We start from the raw sequence: 25408 nt of genomic DNA on the forward strand, positions 1-25408 counted from the left end.
TCAATCATACTTTGATAAATGTGCCCCATAGTGTTCATTTATCACATTTTTTTTCAACTGGAGATTACTTGCCACTTGAAATTTTCCCATTGACTTTACATAAGGTATGAAGTGCGGTACAATAATGGTGTTAAATCCTGCGTTTGGCTGGCATTAATTGTTTTTCACAGTATGATAGATAGGCCTCTAAGTATCATTTATGACATCACTGAGCACCTTTTCTATGGCCATATTTTACAGGATATTTATGGTTCTTGATATACACTGTAAATCTATATATATATACAACATATATGATGTACTATGTCTATATAAATTTGTTGGCCGACATTGCAATAAATAAATATATTATTCAAGAGCCTTTTATTTCAAAGAAAGAATTTTTGTAAAAGAATGCTTATCATTCCGATCCTTGCCCAAGTGAAGCCTACAAACTTGATCAAAAGCAAATAAAGCAGCCTGTGCCTTTGTGGAGCACCTTGCGGAAACTCACACGGAGAAGATACAAACTCTGAGCAGAGAGCAATTAAAAACAGCACAGCACAGAAATCAAATATCTTCAATTGTGCAAAAGCATGAACTTTTTTTAACACCAGTTCTATAAATGTTATAATATATTCCGTCAGAAGTGAGGTTTAATTTAGTCATACTTAGTGAGCCTTTTGGTAATTCCAAAATGTGTACGGCCTGTCTTTGGCAACATCATCACTAGGCTGCCAAGACTTTTGTATTGGATGAGTTAAAAATACATGCTACCATGCTAACCACTTTTCCTTGACGCCAGCATGCAAGTGAACTGAAATACATGTGAGCTCTGAGCTATGATAGGTAAAGCTTCTGCATCAGGAAGTGTAGGCTTTAGGAGAGTCGTTAACTTCCCTGCTCTCATCAAGCACTCACAGTGCAGCACAGTTTTTCATGCTGCATAGACACATAAATATAAAGACATCTACCAAATGATGATCAACTCATACAATCAAAGTCCTCCGGCACACATGTCCCAACAAGCATCCTCTTCAACCATGAAGACAACCATGTGGATTTTCACTCTCTTTATTCTTGCACAGATTATTGGGACCTCTATCTTTGGCGTGTACTTTTACAAGAAGCTGGATAAGGTAAGTCGAGGAATTTAGTGGTGGAAATATGCATATGGTATTCACTGCATAATGCTCCAAGTCTATTATGGCATCAGATATGCATAACAGAAAGAATAAATAATATCATTAAGTAAATACAGCTTATCAGAAAGCATAATATTGCATTTCATGCACCCTAAACCCTTTATAAAGGAGAATTTGTTTTGTATCTTTTATACAGAAAATACAAAAACTTCTGATTTCATTTCCCAGTGTACAGTTTAAACAATCAACTTTACAGATCTGTGCTTATCTGTTATAAGAATGGTGCTGTGTATTCCCCCAAACATATTGATTTTGAATAATCCCAGATCCCAAACATTTTGAATAATAGATTTCTAACATAGCTATGTCTAAGCTACATGGAAGAGTTGTTCTTTTTCTTTTTACTTCACATTTCATTACTGATGAGATACATAGATACCAAAAACTTAATTTTCTTAGTGACTGTTGTTTCATTGCTAATTTATTACTTATTCTATAAAATTGAAAAACACAGAAAGGCTTATCTTAGATCTATCCAATTCCAGTCCGATTTCTAAAGGTTGTGCCACACCGGATCCCCCCTACACTCCAACTTTCTCATGTAGCTACACCCGAAGCTACTGCTTCAGCCTGAGTGCAGGCATATGGAGCGAAAATGCTAAAGTATACACTTTGGCACCAAAATCCACTATGTGAGCCTATAGCCAGGCAAAGGCAGTGGCTCCAGTTGCAGCTTGAAGATTGTAAAGCAGTTGACTTGGGAATAATAGTGCAACATCATCTGGAGAGCTTCCACAATAGATGAAGCTCTAATTATATTCTACAGCTCCCTTATATTTGCCTGAAGAATTTTGCAAATAACTTTCAGTGCAGATGTGCAGACCAGTCTGGCCACAGTATGCCCCCCCCTTCCAATATGCCTTGAAAAATTGGAAGGTTTTGGGAAAAACCATGCACTTCTTGCACACAGTGTGCCCTTAATATAATATAATTGTAGCTCTCATATATACTAATATTAATTTGAGAGTGTTGTCAACAAAGCTGCTCCCCTTTGCACCCCTTGAGCTCTGTGTTCCTAAGATACTAAGCCTACACCTGACATGGTTTGTATGCTACTATTAATCCTCTCTAGATAATTGACCTTCGACTCTTCCACTACCCAAAAGATTAGTAGCACACTAAGGGGCACATTTACTAACCCATGAACGGGCCGAATGCGTCCGATTGTGTTTTAATTTTGCGATTTTTTCGTATTTTTTGCGATTTTTTTCGGCTTCTTTACGTTTTTTGCGAAAAAACACGAGTTTTTCGTAGCCATTACGAAAGTTGCGCAAAGTCGCGAATTTTTCGTAGCGTTAAAACTTGCGCGAAACGTCGCGCCTTTTAAGTTTTAACGCTACGAAAAAGGCGCGACTTTGCGCGCAAGTGTTAACGCTACGAAAAAATCGCGACTTTGTGCAACTTTCGTAATGGCTACGAAAAACTCGCGTTTTTTCGCAAAAATCGTAAAGATGCCGAAAAAATCGCAAAAAATACGAAAAAGTCGCAAAAAATACGAAAAAGTCGCAAAATGTTCGTTTCCAATCGGAATTTTTCCAATTCGGATTCGAAATCGTGTCTTAGTAAATCAGCCCCTAAGTATGTCCCACCAATGTGATAACTTGCTCCCTGACTGCTAATTTCCCTGCATGTTAAGTCACCAGCATTTTGGGAAACAAATAGCAATAAAACCAGGAATACCTAATATAAATATGGCTAGAAATGCTGTATTTTATATACTGAACTTACTGCACCAGGCTAAAGGTTCAGCATCTCTAGAACAGTAATGAGACCTTCAAATGTGTTAGAAGTGTCTGCGACACTCACATACTCAGTGTGCACTGAGCAGCTGTTGAGAAGCTGAGCTTAGGGGTCATTGCAAATTATCAAGCAGAAAATGAGGTTTGCCTTGCCTTTGCTGATTATTAAATTATGATGCTAATTGCACTGGTTTCAGAGTGTAGTAATTATCTGTATTAATTACTAATCAGCCTTATATTATGATATTTATATTCTGTATATACAGTAAATTGTTAGTTGGTCCCTAAGCTCAATAAGTGACAGCAGCATAGACAATGTGCAGTGAATCAGCAGAAAAGAAGATGGGGAGCTACGGGGGCATTTTTGGGGGCATTTTTGGGGGCACAGATCTTCCCTGCTAAAAGGCTGTGGTTGCCTTGAACTGGCACAGAAGCCCAACATAACGGTAGTATAAATGCATTATTAATTTAGTTTTCCTTTTTAGGATTACCTTTTTTATTACATATGTTTTAAGTCAAATTAGCAGAAAGCATAAACTGGAATTCCTACCATCCCTCTCACTCAAGATATGCACTTGCCGCAATGCTAGCATGACTGTTATTTATTCATGTGTTCCTGTCTGATTTTATGTAAAGATGGAAGAGGAAATGAGTTTCAGTGCCGACTACCTTTTTCTGAGAAGAATACAGAAATGCATGAAGGGGGACAATGTTGATCCAACATTGTTGAACTGCAAGGAGGTGCTGGCTAAATTCCGCCAACTCATATCTGAGGTACATTCAATCTTTAGTTTTAAGGTGACAGGGTGCTGTGAGAAGGAGTTCTTGTAGGAAGAACTTGCAATGTGTGGTTAGCATATTTTGTAAATTCTTTCCGCTTGCAGAGTGGAATATGCATCTAAGTCACACTTTTAAGTAGCGTGACTGTGTAGGATGACTAAATGTGCAGTTTGGTTAACACTTAGGTTGCTTTATTGTGAAATATCAAAGGGCCAATCCAATGGCACAAATGTGAAAGGATTAAAACTCTTAAATATAGTAGGAAGTGCACTTTATATTTGCTTTTATTATCTTAAATAGAGCAATATTGTGTCCACATAAGCATGTTTACAATTATTTTTTCAATGTATTTTATTTTGTCTTTTTTAATGATGCATCTTTAGTTTTTGACTCTTTCCTATGACCTTTAATACTATAATGCTATAATGTTGCTGGGCCTATCTGGGAATCATATTGAGGCTACATTTTTACTCCACAGTTTGCAGCATATTTGTTTCTAATTATGTGAGTTGTTTTACAGACTATAATATATCAAAGTTTCCTAAGTTTTCAACAATGATTTGACACATTTACTAACTTGGGGCATCGATAGCAAACATCAATTTATATTAATCCCTTAACTGGGATGAACAGGTCACACTGACATTATTTTATGGTGCAGCATTGTAGGAAAGGATGTATGTTAAATGGGATAATCACAAATCTGAGTTGTAAAGTTACAAATGAGGAGTGTTATTTGCCAGAAAATGCTCGACAAATTTAAAACCATCTGGCACCTGTAAAATAAAAGTTACAAAGTAGATTCAATAGCTGTGAAAACTGTTGTCATTTGGTCACAGATAGTTATAGCTCCCCAAATGCTGCAGACATACTTGCTTGTGTGATCTACCTCTAATGATCTGGTTCTCACGTGAGGGCAAAGAAACACTCGCAGATTCTTCATTATTCTAACATTATAGTGTTTGATAGAAAGTATTATGTTGCTGGTTCTCATATTCCCTGGTTTATTATCTGCTGCTAAGGGGTTGTGTTTCCTTCTGGGCACATGATTCAGCAGGGTAATGAGGTTACTGGCCAGTTCCTGGGCCAGTTGACTGGGTTGATATACCAGGGTGGTGTAGCTGTGTCATTTATTTGTCTCTGGTTATGCAGTGAAAGAAAGGAATTCTTATTGATTGCTTTCTCTCTCTAATTTCAGTTATATGCTACTAAGATTTTGCAGCATAAACTGTGCCCATGAGCTCTTGTTACTGACTTGTTAGTGGGCAGGGACTTGAGATATAGTGAGATGACAGGAGAAAGTGCTATTTGTGATGGAGAGAAGTCTATACAGTATGCTGACAGAATGTATGTTATGTTGTGAGAAGGTGCAATTTACATAGCATGGTGTCTGGTGTGTCATTCAGGAGGTTCAGAAGAGAGATGCAGAAGTGTTGCTATAGCTTTTTCCTCGATAACCGAACATGGCCCCATGACCAAAGCTTTTTGGTCTGGCTAAAGCATAAGGTTAATAAAGTAACTAGTGACTTCATAACAATAAGCTTTGCTCCCAGAATTAGTTCTAATGGACTCATTTAGTAATGGATCCTTAAGTGCAGTCATGGTAAAATGTTATTTAGATATTTGTTTCATTCTAATGCAGCCTTCTCACTGTAAAAAAAAACTGTAGGGTTATAGGAGGAGATAAGGAAGGTTTTAGACAGTCAGCTTGACCACAATGAAACCTTAGGTAAAACTGACACTGCTAGATGACTAAAATCTTCACATAACAAGGAAAACCAAAGTGAGAGGGAAAATATCTGAACTGAAATTTTAATATTTCCATTAGAATAGTCAAATAGTTGCATTCTTGACTATAAGGAAAAAAGTTTTGAATCAAAATGTAATCCAAACATTGTAGCCTACCCCCAAAGTATTCCACCTTCTACTTCCACAAGCACGGTTCACTAACGAATGTGACTCATGGCTCGATGGAGATTTCCTTTGTCGCGAGTAGAACACAACTGAACTGCTGGAACATAGTATGCATCACTGTAGCAGAGGCAGTAAATGGAAATGAAAAAGGAAGATCATGAGTGCCTAATAACCAAGATAAAGAATCTCATGTACTGGCACTTGGTGGAAACATGAATGCTTTTAAGAACAAGCAAATGTATTAACAACATCAATCTATTGCAGGCCAGTGCTATAAAATTCATACTGGTTATTATATGGTCAAAAAACACTGACTGACTTTTGTAAGGTCAAATACAAAAAGTGTATATATTAAGCCTTAGTTATCTTCATTTAAATGAAAAAAACATTAATAACGCTTTCTTTATAGTCCATACTGTATCCTGTAGAAGGTATCTTTCCTTTTATAAAGCACACATCATGTTTTTATTAATATGACTGAATCTTTTCCCAACCTAACTGATGGTGTCAGATACATGTGCTGCTCTGTTAAACATCCATGGTGGCCCATACTTGGTGTTGGGTGCAAAGGGTTCTTAAATCCAAAATTCTCTTAATCTCACATTACCACAGAATTATGTAAATATTCCTTTTAAATTCTATTAATCCTATTTTCTTTAAACCTGCTATGTAGTGGACTAAATACATCACTTTGAGTCCCTTCAAACTTTGGAATACTATGCACAAATGTATTCCCAGAGTAAAATCAAAAAATCTTTTCTTACCCATGAATAGCACTGTTATTAATACAGGTATGGGATCCATTATCCGGAAACACATTATCCAGAAAGGTCCGGATTAAGGGAAGGCCATCTCCCATAGACTCCATTTTAATCATATAATTCAGATTTTTAAAAATGATTTAGTTTTTCTCTGTAATAGTAAGATAGTACCTTGAACTTTATTGGAAGAAAAACATGTCTAGTCGGTTTAATAAATGTTTAAATGATTTTTTAGTAACCTTAAGGTATGGAGATCCAAATTCTGGAAAGACCTCTTATCTGGAAAACGCCAGGTCCTGAGCAATCTGGATAACTGGTCCCATATCTGTATCACTACATTTTCAATCAGTGTTTAAGAATAGAGATCCATCTGTCACCATGTGCACTGGCAACTGTGCTTTTTATTTGATAATATCAGAAGCTGCAACAGGCAGATATTTATGGGAATTTTGCAAGAAGTTTATTTATAGGTGCTTTTGTTGCCCACTGGGAGCACAATTTCTTCCATTGCCTTTAAAGAGAATTGGAGCTAGCATTGGCAGTTTTGCCTTATTCTTCATTCAGTAAAATACTAGACCGTTTTTCTTCCAGCAGTTCTATTAGCCCAAAGCAGAACAGTGGTAGCAGCATAGAAACATGGAGGTGCTTCCAGTTCATTCAGCCATATCCTTCAGGAGAGGTGTCAGTGAGAGCTGTTATCTTGCTGCCAGTCTTACATTCTGACTGATTCTGCATGAGGAGTGCTATTTATTGCTGTACTTTAAAAACAGCATGTTTCCCCACCATAACAGTAAATTAAAAAAAATAAATACAAGTCAAAATATTTGTTAATAGTATCCATTAAGTCAGTGAACATATGGTGTGCCTAAATTAGAAATAGTAATTGCCCACCAAGGCTAGTAATCCAAGCAAAAGTGGAACACAATGTACAAGTATGCAGCTGTATGGGGAGATTGCTTAAGCGGAAAGTGTTGTGAAAATAATCTTTGCAACGGTTTTTCTGTGAGCACTTGAGTTGCAGTGTATCACAAATGAAAAATTATTCACAAAGAGGACAAATTGTTTGCACTGAGTATTTTTCCCCACCAGCGTGTTTACATCATACTGGGCATGATTATATATATATTTCTTCTCCTAGAAAACAAGTTATTCATTTTACTCTTCCTTACCTCCCATTCCGTATCCCTTGAGTTTAACTATATTGCACTGACCAGTGCTAGAAATGTTAAATTAACCTGAAGTACCAGGTGCATCAAAGTTGCTGACAGCAGTTGTTCAGTAAGAATGCTCCAAATTCCGTATTTGAATGAATAACTCTCCAGCCCAGATGTCAGCCCTTGTTTTTAGGAGACTTTACTAATATGGCCATCTAAATATATTATTGTGCAATAAACTGAAGGTTTCATTAGATGTATTTATAAAAGTGCCATTAGTCTATGACTGGTATTAACAACTACATATTCTTCATTTCAGATCATCAAAACAGACACGCCAGGAGAAAAACTCGAATATCTTAAAGGTAGAAAATGCTTGCCAAATAAAATGCAGATGACTATTATATGACTTTTGGATTATTATTATGAATTGGAGATGTAAGAATATGGTGATGTTGCTCACTGCATATTATCTTTTTACAAATTCAAATGTATAAATATATACATATATGCAAAATACACAAGAGCCATGAATATCCTGTAAATGATATTCTTATAAACAATGCTTGGTGAAGATATCCGTTATAATGAGTGCTAAGTGATGTCATTTCTGCCACAAGACTCACTGAAACTTGTGTATTATAATAAATAACGTACCCCCTGTTGTAAAATATGAGAATATTAGAAGTCACCTCAGAGTTGGGCTTGTGCTTTTATATGGTTACAGAACTCCTTGGTGGCTTATAATATTCTTATATTTTACAATACAGGGTACATTATATACTGTATTAAATAAACCCCTGAAGAAATGCTCTCTAGTGGGCTGAAACATTGGTTCTTAGTATAATGCACTATGACGCATGTGTGTGTAAATGTTGCCACAACATTGGTATCATCATGTTGGCAACATGATAACAAAAAAGTATATATTTTTGACTAAAATATATAGATTATATAGAGTGTTCATGCACTGATTTATAACATGGGAGCTAAAGTTCACATGTTAAGTTGCAGATAGTAGCCAGTCAGCAATTTGTTTTGAGCTGTACAGTACAAGTTACAGAATGAAAGGAAAGACCTGATTAGTAGGGATGTAGCGAACATCGCCAAAAATGTTCGCGGACCCGTTCGCGGACTTTCGGCAAAACTCGCGAATATTCGCGAACTTTGCGAACCCCATAGACTTCAATGGGAAGGCGAACTTTAAAACCTAGAAAAGCCATTTCTGGCCAGAAAACTGATTTTAAAGTTGTTTAAAGGGTGCCACGACCTGGACAGTGGCATGCAGGAGGGGGATCAAGCAAAAATTTCTCTGAAAAATACTTTGTAAAAAAAACGGCAAAAAAAAACGCCAAAAAATAATGCCAAAAAAAAAAACGCGGCGAACCCAAAATGGCGAACATCGCCGAAAGTTCGCGAATTTGCGGACTTGCGAACACCCGATGTTCGCGCAAATTAGTTCGCCGGCGAACAGTTCGCTACATCTCTACTGATTAGTTGCTACTGACAACACCAGTTGAATCCAACTGGGTTTCTGTTCATTGAATATGACTACTGTTATCCATTCCCATCAGTACTTGCCTAGTAAAGCTTGCAATCTAAGTTTCCTACACATTGCAGGCAATTTTTTCAAGACCTTATTAACTTGTCCATATACTTTTAGAGTGAATATAAAACCATAAACCCTTACAAACAGAAGGAAAACATTCAAACTCCTTGCCAATAATCTTGTCAATGTAATTGTACCCAGTACCTTAACTCTAACCACTGCACCACTATGCCCGCCAATCGCCCATCTTACCCTACTAACCAACATTATCAGTGCAATAGATACATTGTTTTTCTAAAAAAAAAAGTTCCCATTGTTAACATTCTTTCAATGTGCTTATCATATATTTTTATTTATTTTTTAATGAGGGTGCAACTAAAACTTGACTAAGTTGACAAAACACATGCTAAAACCACTCCTACTGATGGGTAATATAAAAATATTGTCGTATTGGTTTAATCTGAATAATGAGTTACAAACAATTTATCATTGCTTTCTAGACTAGTGAAATAATTAGAAGAGCAGAGGGTATGGTTGGGAAGGTTAGTCAGTTTAAGTAAATAGGACCCTGCGGAGGATGCCGGAAGCAGTAAAACACAACACTTTGATGTGGGGGCTATTAATAAAACATAACAAAGAGCTTATCACTATAAGGATCTGGCGGTTTAAACATTTCCCTAAAAGCAAATGTATCTTGAGTGACCACAGGCACGGTGGCTATGGTGGGAGAGTTAAATATAGCATATTTGGCTTCATGGTAGCATACTGGGTGAGTGCTGTACCACCCTTGTAAGAATTTGAGTCAGAAAGGAGTGTTTAAGACAGATATTATACCTGTGTAATTGGCAGGTCAAAGTGAGAGATGAATTTGAGAAATGAAAGCTTTGAATTTGCTTGTGGTGAGCAAGCTCCTGTGATGTGCCCCAAGCAGATACTCCAGCACATCATGGCTTGCAGGCTATTGCACACAGTTGATCATGTCATTTATTTTTATTTCCAATGCTCAGCCTAGACTTAGGGGCTGATTTACTAATCAAAAAAAATGCGACAATTCGCGCAAGTCGTAACGCTACGAAAAAGTTGTGACAATTTGCGAAAAAGTCGTAATGGCTACGAAAAAGTCGCAACAATTTACGAAAAAATCGCAAAATACCGATCATTACGAAAAAAACGCATTCGGACGCTTTTCGGACGTTCGTGTATTAGTAAATGTGCCCCTTAGTATAGCACGCTTTACATGTAAGTCCTGTAGATGAACATTGATTATTATTTTTTTTACTTTTTTGGACTGAATGGCTGCCTACCACTATTCTGCCATACCAAACACACCAGTTGTACCAGTGCAGTGCAACAGTGCATAATATTTTAGTTACTTTTTATTTTTTTGGTGTTACTGTTCCTTTAATACAATAGTTTGAAAAACTGAACAAAACAATCATATGTTCCATTTTCAGTTATAGGTACTTGATACAACTAACAACGTAATTATATTTATGTGGCTATTCAATGAGTAGACAAAGTGTTGTGACCTGAAATGTATTGATAAGTTATGTTAATAAATATAACTCTGTTTTACACAGATCCAAATGTTTCCACAGACAAGCCTAAAGATAACGACAACCTACCAAAACAAGGTATTATTCGTTATGTAAATGATTTAAATAAATAGACCTGATTCCTCTTGTGCTGGGCATGCCTTTTTCACATCTTTATTAAAGGTTACTAGAGAGAAAAGTAAGAGTGAATCAGCAAGTAATAATAAAGTTGTACAGTGTTTAAGTCAAAGTTTGGAAAAACAAAGAAAAGAGAGCGTTCTCTAACTGTTAGATATAAAGAATGCGGCCTTCTGAAGTTCATGACAGTTATTCATCAGGCATAAGATATTAAAGATGTTAGATCTGTGAAATCAGTTAGCCAGTAAATGCTACCACATTCCATGGAGAACAGTTATTAATAAAACAAGGTGATTGAATCCAATCATTTATTAGTCTCTGCATATCACTTATGCTTTTCACAGAGCAGGGGATGAGGACATTTGGCCTCCATTTATTTAATATTTCTCTAGTTTAAATTACACAACATTACCTACCAATACATTTTGTAATAGGTCAGACAGACTTAGCAGGAATACATTTACGTGGCAATTACATTTAAGCAAAATCAAAACTTTTCTGCTGCGTTGCCCAGGACGATCTTCAATAAAGCAGCCCCTGTGTGTGCAGATACCCGAGCAAGTGTTGGTTCATGCGTGTGCATACAAAATTACCTGTACATATCACAATTTACTGTGTGTAGCAGTATCATAACTTTTGCTCACAGGTGATATTATACAGATGCATAGAGATACACACACGTAACAGAGAGAGATACTAAGCTACTAAGAGAGTGACAAAAAAACTCTCATTTTCACATACTAAGACACCACTGCATTGTGAATACAACAAACATCCTGTTTGTTTCCTCTAGAAATCTGTCATTAAATGCAGAATTTGTAAGTGGAAAGTTTAGTCATTTAAAACAAAGTATGTATTAATTTATAAAAAAAAAAAGAACAAAAATTAGTTTCTTTATTTCCTGTAGTGTTTCTGCTCATAATTACTCAAAAGGTATACTTAGATATGTAAAAATCATTTAGCAGTGGTAATGGCATGAATAGTATGAATATATATATAACATTTAATAAATGAACCTACTGGGGAAACATTTCTCTTTACACAGTTAATATTTGTGAATTTTTTAAGACTCAATTGAATGAGTTGTATATTTTTCCATGAGATAAGATGGTGAATGAGGCACTATATACTTTTACTTATTTGCAAAACATATAACATACAGTACATACAAGGGAATAAATGTTTGCAGGAAGGAAGCACTATTTGCATTGCATGTATATTTCCTGTTAATGTTTTTTTTCTATAGCAAACTTCAATTTGTTGCATGTATATGATTATTTGTCTGCTTTTCTAATATGCAAGAACTGCTTCACTTAAAAGGGAACTATAAGAACATTTATGATGTCAAACTCCCTTTGTATACTCAATTAATAAAATTTGAACCCTTTTCAAGATCAGGTGAGGTACTGAGCTGAAGTAAAGTTTTAGCCATTCTGTAAGGAGGGCACTAGTCTTTAAAAAAGCTTTAGTACCAGAGACAGTGCTCTTTGCTAATCATTAAATAGAAACTAGCCCCAACAGCAACCCCATGGAGCAGAAGAATGTGCTGCTCGGGGTGGGGTGGTTAGGAACTTACGTTGGAATGATCATCGTTGGAGAAAGCCAGTGCAACACTAAGGGGCAGATTTATCAAAATGTGAATTCAGAGCGTAATACATAAAAACCTCACCCATGTTCTATTCATTCCTATGGGATTTTTAGAAGCATATTTATCAATGGCTGAAAGTTAGAACTCACAATTTGATAAATACGACTTTAATAAACCCATAGGAATGAATAGAACGTGGGTGAGTTTTGATGTATTAAGCTTTAAACTCACATTTTGCTAAATCTGCTCGTAAGTGAGCACAGGCCCAGAAAGGAAGATAAATACTGATTAAGCATACGTACATTACAGTAGGACAGACAAATGCTCAATAAGTGCTGACCAAGCATGGAAGACATTCACAAACTGGATATATAGTATAGACCCATAAAAACAGTCAGATAATAAGAACAGTTCCTGCTGAGGATCAAAGTTTCATAAGCATATTTCCAGTAAAGATGTTCATGTATGAATAGAGATCTGGTTAGGCAGCTTGTTAAATTTTGACCGTACTGACCATACTTTTCAGACTGCTAATCCTGCAATCCTAGTGGACTGGAAATGATCTGCTATTAGAAAGTTTCCATGGGCTGGATGAAGGGTAAAGGGAGTTGCATTCATGCAGCTCCTCTTAACCTTCTTCTGCTCTAATGGTTCAGGTGGTTGGCCAGAACAAATGGAAAAATGTAAAGGTGGCTATGCATCTGTATAGTGCTTCATACAGTATCCATCCAACCAGAGGACAAATTGGTCAAATATGGTACGGGTTGGCCCAGGTATGACCATCTTGAGTAAAACAGCTTAACACAGTACAGTGAGAAAAGTTGTAGAATGTAAGAAAAGGAGTCACAATAAGGAAAACAACTAAATACTGAGTGAGGACAGGCACACTAAGTAAATATGTTGAGTTCTGGTAGGGCACAGACATAGTGAAACAGTGAAATACTGAGTGGACCGAACCCAAAAGGTAAATTAGTTGATAAAGAGTGCCATGTAGGAGGTGAGTACAGTGCCAGTAAGTTCAATTTGGAGTGATCAGAGCCCAAGAAAGGCAGATTTCACAAACTACAAAAATGTTGACTCAGCATATTGTGACATGTTTAAATCATTAAATATGTTCTTAATTGCAGAATCAGAACAGCCGGTGATTGCGGCACATCTTGTGGGAGAAAAAAGCAACAACAAAGAAGGTATGTCAACATCTCTGGAGCACGCTAGTACCTCTAGTTAACTTGTGAGAACTTATTCAGGAGATTTGGGGACTTACAGAGTCCAACTGGGGGGTGCAGGGCCACTGGGGCTGTACCCCCAAGGGGCCCCTGCCGTGGGCCGACCCCCTCCGACCCAGGGGATTTATTTATAACTGGAGATGCATCTTCTCTGATATTACACTAATATAATTGTTTTGCAAAAACCAATAGTAATTATGGATTTAGGGTAGTGGAAACATTTGTGGATATAAACTCTGCCTGTAAAATAAGCCTCAAGCAGTATTTCTTTAAAGTTTAAAGCAGATCTGAACCCCAAAAATGAATTGATGTAAACCTACTCAGGGATCTTCTATAAGGACATTTACAATTTACATTAATGTTCTATTTTTAGTGGTTTTAGTGGCTTCAGATTGTAGTGCCTTTAGGTAAGTGCTAGTTAGGCACATTCTTGAGAGGAACACTAACACCAAAAACTGTAAGTGATTTAAAGTAATTAAAATATAATTTACTGCTGCCCTGGTAAAACCGGTGTACTAGCTTCAGAAACACTACTATAGTTTATATATATGCCCTGCTGTGAAGCCATGGGGGCAGCCATTCAAGATGGAAAAGGTAGAAAAGGCAGAGGTTACATAGCAGATAGCAAGTAATCTCTGTAGAATACAACTGAGTTTTACAGAGCTTTTCTGCCATCTGCTATGGAACCTGTGCCATTCAGCCCTATTTCAGTTTGAATCCCTATATTTGAATGGCTATACTGATGATACACATAAGCATCATTTACAAGAGTACCTTCTCTCCAGTGGAGGGTCAGATTTTTGGATTCAAAAAAATAAAAAATCATCAAAGTACATGTTAGAATGAAATTCAGGACCCCATGCTACAAGACAGCAGTACTAACCACTATGGCACTTTGTCACTTAAAATGACAAGTGATATGTGTTAAAGACAATGCAATCACACATGTACTATTACTTATAGAGGCTTGGGACTCCTCCAGTTACATGGGAGTAGCAGAAACAATAGGTTACCTGAAAGCAGTTCTAATGTGTAGCGCTGGCTCCTTCTGAAAGCTCAGACTCAGGCACAATGCACTGGGGCTGCCTACACACCAATATTACAGCTAAAAAAAATACATTTGTTGGTTCAAGAATAAAAGTTTAAATGACAGAGTGAATTATGTGCTGTGTAAACAGTGTAATATATTAAGTTATGGTAAAACTATACCATAAAATTCATGACAGAATCCCTTTAAGCCTTAATGAATGCCCATCACTGAACTAACAGCTAGATATGTTCCTGTACTTCATTCAGCTATACATACTGCTATTCTCTGTAGACACATTACTGTCAGACTCACTTGTGAATGTACTCTCTTGCCTCATGGTGACTGTTTTTCTTTGCTCATCCTACTGCAAGAGCTATGCCTATTTTCTGTACCAAGTTTAATCCATCTTAAAGCCTGAAAGATGTTGGTTTGAAATTTATAGTTCTGACACAGAATAGATAAGGAAATAACCCCTGGCCCCCAAAAATAGTACAAAAAATAAAATAAGAACTCCGAGTGCTATATGTAGGACTAGGGGCTGCCAGAAAGTAACAGAATGTTTATCTACCTTATGTTAGAGGAGAACTAAATCCTAACTAAAGAAGTAGGGCAGAAATGTTGTACATTATGTTTTGTGCTTCTGTACCAGCCCAAGGCAACCATAGTTTTTAGTAGGGAAGATCTGTGCCTCCAAAGATGCCCCAGTAGCTCCCCATCTTCTTTTCTGCTGATTCACTGTACATACTCTGTGCTGCTGTCACTTACTGAGCTTAGGGGCCGACAATATACTGTAGATACAAAATATAAATGCAAAAGTAAAAGGCTGTAATTCATTTAGATTCACATTTTATGACATATATGAAACCAGGGCAATTGCATCAGAATTGAATAATTAGCCCTGTAGCATCAGTTTATATGGCAGACAAGCCTCATTTTCTGCCTGATAATTTGCTACGACCCCTAAGCTCAGCTTCCCAACAGCTGCTCAGGGCGCACTGAGCATGTGCACTGCCCCGGACAATTCTAACAGAATCCAAGGTGAGGAGCTCCTGTGACAACTGTAAAGACCTATATCATTGCTGCTATAGAGATGCTAAAACTTTAAGCCAGTGCAGTCAGTTTAGTATATAAAATATGGCAATTCTAGCCATATTTATTTTTAGGGTTTAGTTTTCCTTTAAGTGTGTGGAATGAGCAGTTGCTCTGCAAGTTGTGTGATGCACAGACTTACTGGTAATTTCATAAGAAGCAAAAGCTGTTCTGAGAATTGTTTCCTGAAATGATGGAGTGATACTGACTGTTCGCCTCAAGGGTTATGGCCCACATGCGTTAGCTGAAAGTTGTTAAAACTGGTTTGTACACAAACGAAACAGTACCTTCGGGTTGAAATACCAAAGCAATCTGCAACACAAGGGCAACATTTTACAAGGGTACGGGAACTTTAATGTTTCTGAAAGATATATATATATCTATATTAGCTTTAGACTTTTAGTTGCTTTGATTTGCTGGAAGGATCATTTTTAGGGAAACACAGATAGAACATTTGCTCTGGTTCCTGAGAACCAGCTGGGCCCAAGTACAGAGGAGAAGTATATTGTGTAATAAGCCTTTTCTTTTTAATATATACAGTATACATTTAGGAAGACCTCTATGTTTTGAACTGTGACTCCCAACATTCTATTTATCTTACATAATTGAACAATTCGTTTCATCTTGGTAAATAATTGTTCTAATTAATTTTCCCTACATGTGTTTGCATGAAGGTTTGGATGGGGATAGTGCTGCTGCTGCTGAGCTCTTCCTTTACTACTAAATAGAATGTTTTCCCACTGCTTGTTCCAAACTTTCCTGACTGCTAGGGAAAATGTTCCTGACTGCTAGGGAAAATGTTCCTGACTGCTAGGGAAAATGTTCCTGACTGCTAGGGAAAATGATCCTGACAGTCCAGACAGATTTGGCCCAAGTACTAAGGACAAGATATATTGTATAACAACCATTGGATGTTTTAGTAAATAGACAAACCTGCCCTCCAACTTTTGAATGTTCAGAAAGATTTGATAAAAGGGTAAAATACTGAAATGCTGCTCAATCTTTAATAAATCAGCTCCTAAAGATTGACACAGTGGGGCTCATTTACCAATGCATCGCAGCGCTGTAATAGTCGCAGAGGCAAAACTTTTGCCTTGCGCATAAGCATATTTAACAGTATAGCGCAAACACGGTCGCTTAAAGTTTCATGCGCAAAACTGCACATATGATGACGCAAAACTTTTCATAAATTATGTGCATAGATGGCGCAAGCTAATGCTCTAATAAGCCCGTACCAACTACATGCTTCCTAACTTAAAAAGCTAGTCAGTTGGTGTTTAAATGGAAAAAAGATATGAAAGACTCCATCACATTAACAAGGGAAACTGCCTTTATAGATAAGAACAAAGTTAAAAAAGGGTAAATGTTATTAGAACATTGTAAACAAATCAACAATTATATTTTTATAATAATGCTAATTAACAAATCATAAATTTGAGAAACATTAACATGGTTTTATTAATGACATACCTAAATTAGTTTATTGTAGCGCAAATCTGCGAATATACTAGCGCAAATGGTGAAGAACGCGCAGTCAGAACTACGCCACAAATGAACAGGCGTAAAAATTTCAATGCAGCCGTGCCTGCGCAAACCTGCCCATATATACGTGCAAATAGCACATTTATAGGTGCAAAGGACACACTCACGCAAAAATCGGGCACTTAAAACTGCCCCTAGCCACACCCCCAAAAAACACGTTGTTGCTTGCGACATTATTGCCCAGTATTTGCGACATGCGCATAAAAAGAAGTGGCGGAAAAATAAATGAACCAACGCAATGTAACGCATATGCAATTGCGTGTGCGCACAAAATGGCGCATAATCATAATTGTGTCGGTTTGTGTGCTGCGATGCATTGATAAATGAGCCCCAGCGTGCGCTGGTTGTGGAGAATGGGTGACCAGGTAACTTATTTTTGCATTTAGGGTTAGTGCTTAGGGGCCCCCAGAAGGGTTTTCTGAATGGGGTCAGGGCAATATTACGCTTGTTGTGCACTTGTTGTGCCAGTGCACAAAACAAATTGTGGTGCCCACAAAGAATTTAGTGCGAAAACACATCTTTTTGTATTTGTTCTGACCTGAGCACATTGTTTTTAAAAATGCATACACAAGTTTAAAATGTGTGCACAAAATAATTTTTTTTCCGCACATAGCCAAAAAGGAGATAGAGGGTTTATGTTTTACTACTTAACGGGTATAAAGGTTAATTTGATAGTCAGAAGTTGCTGAAAAAGTAACACATTTAACATTAAATGAACTATTCCAAGAAAATGTCAGCATGTTCAGTTTTAATATGCAACAACGAAAGTGTAGGAAGGTGCTATAAATGCAAATATGCAGGGAATCATTATCTGTGCACAATGAGCTATTCTTAGCCATTTTATTAACCAGGACAGGAAAATAGTTGAAAGATAAACCAAAAAAAATATAAATCATATAGGTGACTGTCAGTTTCCTGTTAGTGAATCACAAACAATAATTGTGTTTATCTTCTCTGTTTCTGGATTCCCATTCTTTCCCAGCCACCTCCAAAGAACCTTTTTATGACCTACCCTCAAACTGATGAATCAGATTTATAAGCAGAACCAAAGCTTTTGTTTTTGTCCCAAATCATCCTTCAGGTTTCAATTGAGTTATTTTCTACTCTGAAACAAACACTAAATGGAAAAAAGCAACATGGGGGAAGAAAAACATATATATATAGGTCACTGTTCTTGAAACGGACGCAGATGCAAATATCTGCTTTGTTGTTGTATCATTGCGATCGGTACTCAGTTTATCATATTCTTGATGCCTGTTTATTCATCACTACACAGGAAAAACAGCATTCAAAGGAATGGAGAAACCATTTGGGTTTTTGCAGTTAACATCTTCTTTGGGATAGTGACGTGGCATTAGTGATGCACTGCAATGGTTACTGTTATTGGGTGATGGCTCTGGAACCCTCAGTCCCTTTAGACCGTTGGTCTATTAGAATATAATAAACAGAATAGGTAAAATAGTTTATTAAAGGGACAGTTTACCTTTAAGTTAACTTTTAGTATGTTATAGAATGGCCAATACTAAGCAAAGCCTTCATTTTTAATGTTTTTATAGTTTTCTAATGATTTACCTTCTCTTTCTAGTTCAAGTGGGTATCACTGACCCCAGCAGTCAAAAACTATTGCTCTGTGAGGCTACAATTGTATTGATATTGTAATTTGGAGCCTAGCAAGCAGATAACTGAAGAGCTGCTGAACAAAAAGTGAAATAATTAAAAACTACAAATTATACAAAATTAAGGCCAAATGCAGATTGTCTTCGAATGTCACTATCTACCTCATACTAAAAGGTGAACAACACCTTTAAATATACTAAAACACATCACATCTTTGTCCTGTGTTTCAGTATGTTAGAAAAGTAGTAGTTTCCCCACCACTCCTCTTACCTATAGTTGAACTTGCAATTGGTTAGGATTATCACTCCCTGTGTGGTTTGGGAGTTTGGCATCATTGGGAGGGTACAAGAGGATTGGATGTTGCTCCCAGTGGCCTCAAAGCAGGTTCTTATTTTTGAATTCCTGGCTTGGAGTCAAGTTTTGGTTGCATAAAAAGCAGGTGTACTGCCAAACAGGGTCTCCTGTAGGCTGCTAGTCCACTTAAGGGCTACTAAATAGCCAATCAAAGCCCTTATTTGGCACCCCAGAAACGTTTTTATGCTTGTGTTACTCCCCAAGTCTTTTTACATTTGAATGTGTCTCACAGTTAAAAAAGGTTGGAGATCTCTGTTGTAGACATTGTTATAAAGCTTTTCTTTTCTTTCTCCAGTTTTGCAGTGGATGGAAAAGGGTTATTCATCGATGTGCAAGCAGATCACTTATACTAATGGTAAACTGAAAGTGGAAAAAGCTGGCATTTACTATGTCTACTCTCAAGTCAGTTTTTGCATGAATTCACCACAGCAATCCCGTGCACCCTTCGTGCAATACATCTATTTGAGCAGACCACAGGAAACAGACAAGTTGTTGCTGAAAGGAGCAAACACGTTTATCACGCCAACACCAAACTGTGCTTTGCACTCATTACAACAAGGAGCTGTATTTGCCCTGAAGGAAAATGATCTACTATTTGTTAATGTGACGGATTCATCTCTTGTCAATTACAGTCCTGGACTTACATACTTTGGCATGTTTAAACTCTGAGCAACTTATTCAGCTTTAAGACTGGCTACAGATGAACGCTAAATACAGGGAGTGTAATGTCAAAGTTTGCAACAACACACCTTCCCAGCACTTCAGTTTATTACTAGGATTTCTGCAGAACTTGGATTTCCTTCCTCTTTGCTTGGGCAAAGAATGACTCTATACTGGTAATCCTTCTCTTTTCAATAGAAAATGCCATAATACCTGCTGAGCAATCAGCCTAGTTACAAATGGATGACAAAGCCTTACATGTGATTTAAAATGTACTTGTCTTTTGTTCTAGATAATAAGGGAGCTAACAGGAATGTACTAATGCAATGTCCAATCAGAGTACCTATGAAAAAAACAATAGTTTCTATTCCTACACGGGGTAGGAAGATTCTGGGGTGGTATATTAAATGATTTGTGACGTATACCTTGATAACACTGTCAAGATGAGAAGGAGGTCACTGCATTCTAGTATACTCAATTTACAAGTAAAATAGCATGAGTGAGACTTGTGTGGGGAAAGATTCAATTACTGATGAAAGCCCCAGTCCACTTACACAATTCATTTCTGTTTAGTTCCTCTATCTTTTCACTTCTGTTACTTTTATTAGCTGTTTTCTTGAACAATATTGCCTAAACCTCACCTCCAAGCATACCCAGACTGGCAATCTGTGAATCCTGGCAAATGCCAGAGGGGCTTCTCTAAGATGCCATAGATTATTATTATTATTAGTAACATTTATTTATAAAGCGCCAACATATTCCGCAGCGCTGTACAATAAGTGGGTTACATACATGGACATACAGAGTAACATATAAAGCAATCAATAACCGATACAAGAGGTGAAGAGGGCCCTGCCCAAAAGAGCTTACAATCTACAAGGAGAAAGGGTTGAGACACAAGGTGTGATGCATAGAGAGTCACTATTTATTGGGCTGGTGGGGGGCTGTTTGGGCATCTGGGTAGTCGAAAACCCAGGGCCTATTGTGAATCCCAGTCTTGACCTGGCCAAGAGAGAAACAGCTAGATCATCAGTCAAGTACAAGGATGAGCAACTATTTCTATAAGTACTTTTGTAGGACATTCAATAGATATTTGTTCTTCATTGGAGCATTGGACTCAAACATGTTAAAAACATAACTGTAAGGGGCACTTTGTTTATTGTTTAAGTAAAAAAATATCTACATAAACATGTTTCAATGAAAACTAAAAATAAACGCGACAAGCCTGAGAAAAAGACACAATCTATAATTAAAATAACTAGGTTGTGGGCAACAACCACATGGTGGTTTACATTTGGTGTAACACTATACACAAGAGTGACGTCTAGTGTAAAATTTTCAGCGATCCAGATAGATTTTTTTAAAAATGCCATACACACTGACCCCAAATACATATCATATATTCAGAAACCTACCATGTATTAAATATCATGGATGCCTTCATCAAATAGTAAAATAGAGTTTGATGGAGGCAATTTTGGCAGTTTATTTGTATAGGATTTTTAGGGGACTAAATTGAGAGCTGGCAAAATTGGCAAACTGTAGTGAGTTCCATTTTTACCTTTTGAATAATATGCCTCTATTACTGGACTTCAATTATCTTAGCTATATAGAAACACTAGAAAATAAGCATAAGACTTCAGATATCTTCCACTGCAAACATTAACAGTGGGGGTTCTTATGGTGTTATACTTATAAAAGAAACAAAGTATATGACCCTGTGCCAACTGGTATATGAAAAAAAAATTATTTGGGGAGAAAAACATTTAAATTTGTCATGTATAAATTTCGGGATCTCTTTATCCTGTTTACCAAAATGCAGCAATGTTGTTGCCTATGGTTGCAACTTATGGTTGGGTTTGAAAATAGACTGCTGAAATCTAAAAGTATGTAAAATTATAGTATTTTTTTTTTTATTACTATTTATAAAATTAAAAAGTAAAAAAAAATGTTGTACGCATAGTAATGTCAACGTTGTACAGTTTCTAATTTATTTATATTTTTGTATATAGTACATTGAATTGTTAAAGTGTTGTCCTAATACTTGCATATTAAAATGCCTTGGAAATGTAATAAATATTTTTGCATTATATTATTCAAAGTGTCCATTTGTTGGTAAAGCTAGTTGAGTGTTTGTATTTTAATGCAATCAATCTAAGCAGGTTCAGCACATAGATCAGCAGTCTTAATGGCTGACCTGACAAAGTTGATGACCCTGCTTTATAAACCTTGAGTCCTAGACTCACAGGCTAGCCGATACAGATTCACTTCAATCAATGTCGGAAAGAGATGCACTCACCATTACTCTTGAGTGGCCTGGGAGCATCACCCAAACTTGTAGCTGGAGGTTAAGTACAAGGATAACCAAAATCTGCGAGCACCCCTTCTGCCACTCATTAATAAAATCTGATTTCATATCAAACAATTAAAACATCCTGATGCATTACTCATAGGCATAAAATACTATGTTAAACTTTTTGTTTTTTAACTTTTAAACCATAAACAGTGGATGTGATATCACAGACTAAGCCACTCTCTAATACACCCATCTACCTAGTGGTAGATATGATAACAGCACTGTTAAAAATCTATGTCCTGTTGCCCACTTCATGACTCCTCCAGTAGGAGAAACAATAGGTTACCTGAAAGCATTTCTAATGTGTAGTGCTGGCTCCTTCTGAAAGCTCAGACTCAGGCACAATGCACTGAGATGGCTGCCTACACACAAATATTACAGCTAAAAAAATACATTTGTTAGTTCAAGACTAAATTTTTAAATGGTAGAGTTAATTATTTGCTGTGTAAACAGTGTAATTTAGAAATAAAAAGTACACCATAAAAATCATGACAGTATGCCTTTTTAAAAGGGGAAGTAACCCTACCTTAACAATCTCACCATGCTTATTTTATGAACCCCTTAGTTATATATCTAGCTCACAATTGTCTTAAAATATAAATTACAATGAATTTAACAGTGACTTAATTTATTAAAAACCATCAAGGAAAAATATGCTATTAACAAAGGTGTTTGCAAGCACAAAAATAAGTGTTTTATATACAAAAATCTACGAAGTTGCATATAACATCCCACATCAAATTTAAGATTTGGGCCTCCACAGGCCCAGCTTTGTGGCAAGGCCTTGGTGGGGCAATTTTAGGGGTGGCATGCTGCAAAGCCACATTTGTTTTTTCTGGAGTGCTGAGGAAATATGCAAGCAGGAGATTTTTTTAAGTTTCCAGCACGCCAATTCATCAGTGCTCCAGGCCCTGACAAGGAGTGCTACCAAGGCCCAGGTACAGTGTGCACAAGCGACACTGGTGGGGAGGAAAGGAGCAACTAGGATTGTGTATGGGGGGGCACATAAAGTGGCTGGCCTAGGGGCGCGCCAATGGTACATCTGGCACTGAGCCCACGGGTTGTAGAGTTCCCAAAGTGAAGATTCTTTAAAGAAGCTTAGGTGTAAGATCACCACCTCTACTGGATAATGACACTTATTCAATGCCTTGTATTCTTAAACACATCCCCCTGATTACATTTTGAGAAATGTCTAGACACAACTGAAACTATGCTACTGTGCTAAGAAAACTGAACTTATTTCTTCTGACCAAAAATCTGAGATCTAATGACTTGGATATATATTTCTCATCTGTGCTGCAATTTGACTGGAGATGTTGAAATCAGTATTGCCATAAATATGTGATTCGGGTTCAAGAATCTGCTCTGAGGAGTTCTCTGTGGATCCATTTCTAAAAACTGTACCTACCGCCTTATGATCCTTGGCCATTTCTAAGTCTAAACCCTTCTTTGTGCCTTTCCATATAAACAAAACATTGTACTGTACACATATTTTATAAAGCCCAATTCTTTCTAATCCCTGCAATTTACCTCCAGATGTGGTTTCCTCCTACCAAATCATGTATATGTAAATGGTGTAAATTTTGCACCCATTGAGGCCCCACATCTCTGGAAATAAAAGTGGATCCAAATCTGAAGAAATTGTGTGTTAAAAGAGACTCCAATGCTTTTATAATGACATTCTTTACAGAATGATCATTATTACTATATCATTTAAGATCGTATTCTACTGCTTTTGTCTTTATCATGAGGAAAACATAAATAATAATAAAGCCCTATTACGTCCAGAGTAGCCTATCATAAAAAGGAATTATACTGATTGAACTCTTCAAAAACCTGTAAAACATGCTTTGCTGTCCCTCAGATAGGAATCCAGTCAATCAACCAAAGGTAACAACATATTGATTTATTCAGAAAGATTATTGTTCAATTAACTTACACAAGACACAACAGGTCTGCTTTCCGGAGGACACTTAACCTGAATTGAATTTTAGGCTGGTGATGAATTATTGGAATATTTGGCTGCTCTGGTATTAAGTAATTTTTAACACAATCATTAAACATCACAAAAGCCAGTTCTGACTAATTTAAACAAAGCTTGGTAGGTGCTCACATAACTCATAACTTATTTTAATAAACATCATCCCTATCAAAGATTTCTGAGTGGCAGAAGGAACGCTGCTTTCCGTTTTCAGCTTGTATTTTCACAAGATTGTTTGAACTGATGTTTTTACAACCCAAAGACTTGCAGCTTACTGCAATGTATTTAGCCAGTAACTACAAATATGTTGAATGTTTTAGATTCTATTTTACATTTTAAAAATTGTAAGGGAAATACAAGAGATAACATCCACAAGAAGAGGGATACATTGTAGAATTCAGATAGAAAAGAACAGCAAGGAGGGAGTAGAAAAGGTAAGAATGTTGTCCTCTTGGCCAAACACATATTGGCAGGTAAGGTGCGCAGAAATTGCTTTTGCTGGTGTTTGGTAAAGGACATGCAATATTTTCAGGAATCCAGTACATTAGGTTGCCATTTTTGGCTGTCTGTTTTTTCATTAGAATGTCATATAGTCAAGAAAAGGCTAGGTTTCTGTGTCCAAGGTCTTGATAGAGACCTGAAAATAAAATGTATGGCAGAGCTTAATAAAATAAATGAGTCAAAAAATTTATAAAACAAAACCAAGAACACATAAATAAGATTAAAAGTACTTTGAAGAAACTAGAAGTGGTTTAGCTCCCACCATTAAACAATATTTCTGTAGCATTTTACAAATCATAAACTGACATTAGGCAAGGATTGCAAATGTGAAAATAGTTTTATTCCCAAGAGCAGGGTTCAGGGTAACCATGCCTAGGGTTACAAGGATACTCAAGGTACATTTGTAACATTTATTAGTCTTAACTGGTGTGGTCAAGGAGGAGACTTTAGAAGGTACTTTGTGTGCCTTCTACCAATACAGACTAGTTGTTAGGACCCACAACATATGGGCAAAGGTCAGATGGGAAGTAGATGGATAAAATTCATAGAACCTAGGAATCCCATTCTCTGGGAGCTGCTGGAAGTCAGCTCCAAGATAGTTACCTACCAAAATAAATGCCTAGTAACTTGCTGAAGGCTGGAGCATTAAGAAAACTATGAAACAATTTTTGCCATGGCATGGAAAATCATTTGTCATTTACCAAAATGTA

The 25408-nt window shown here is 36.8% G+C and overlaps 1 protein-coding gene across 1 annotated transcript; it reads left to right on the plus strand.

The window, feature by feature from the left end:
- Positions 1–916: 916 nt before the first annotated feature.
- On the plus strand, positions 917–20563 carry cd40lg (CD40 ligand (TNF superfamily, member 5, hyper-IgM syndrome)). The gene is made up of 6 exons (XM_002932624.4): positions 917–1118; positions 3560–3697; positions 7852–7897; positions 10662–10715; positions 13470–13529; positions 19496–20563. The coding sequence occupies exons 1-6, from the start codon at positions 957–959 to the stop codon at positions 19867–19869; spliced, it is 834 nt and encodes a 277-aa protein (XP_002932670.2). The 5' UTR covers positions 917–956; the 3' UTR covers positions 19870–20563.
- The last annotated feature ends 4845 nt before the right edge of the window (positions 20564–25408 follow it).

Source organism: Xenopus tropicalis, chromosome 8 (genome assembly GCF_000004195.4).
Source record: "Xenopus tropicalis strain Nigerian chromosome 8, UCB_Xtro_10.0, whole genome shotgun sequence".
Classification (NCBI taxonomy): domain Eukaryota; kingdom Metazoa; phylum Chordata; class Amphibia; order Anura; family Pipidae; genus Xenopus; species Xenopus tropicalis.

Excerpts from the sequence above, each read along its gene's own strand:
- cd40lg (XM_002932624.4), top strand. The coding sequence starts at position 957 with ATGATGATCAACTCATACAATCAAAGTCCTCCGGCACACATGTCCCAA. Across the intron at positions 1,119-3,559 it reads TTTACAAGAAGCTGGATAAG|ATGGAAGAGGAAATGAGTTT; the intron begins GTAAGTCGAGGA and ends TTTTATGTAAAG. Across the intron at positions 3,698-7,851 it reads TCCGCCAACTCATATCTGAG|ATCATCAAAACAGACACGCC; the intron begins GTACATTCAATC and ends TCTTCATTTCAG.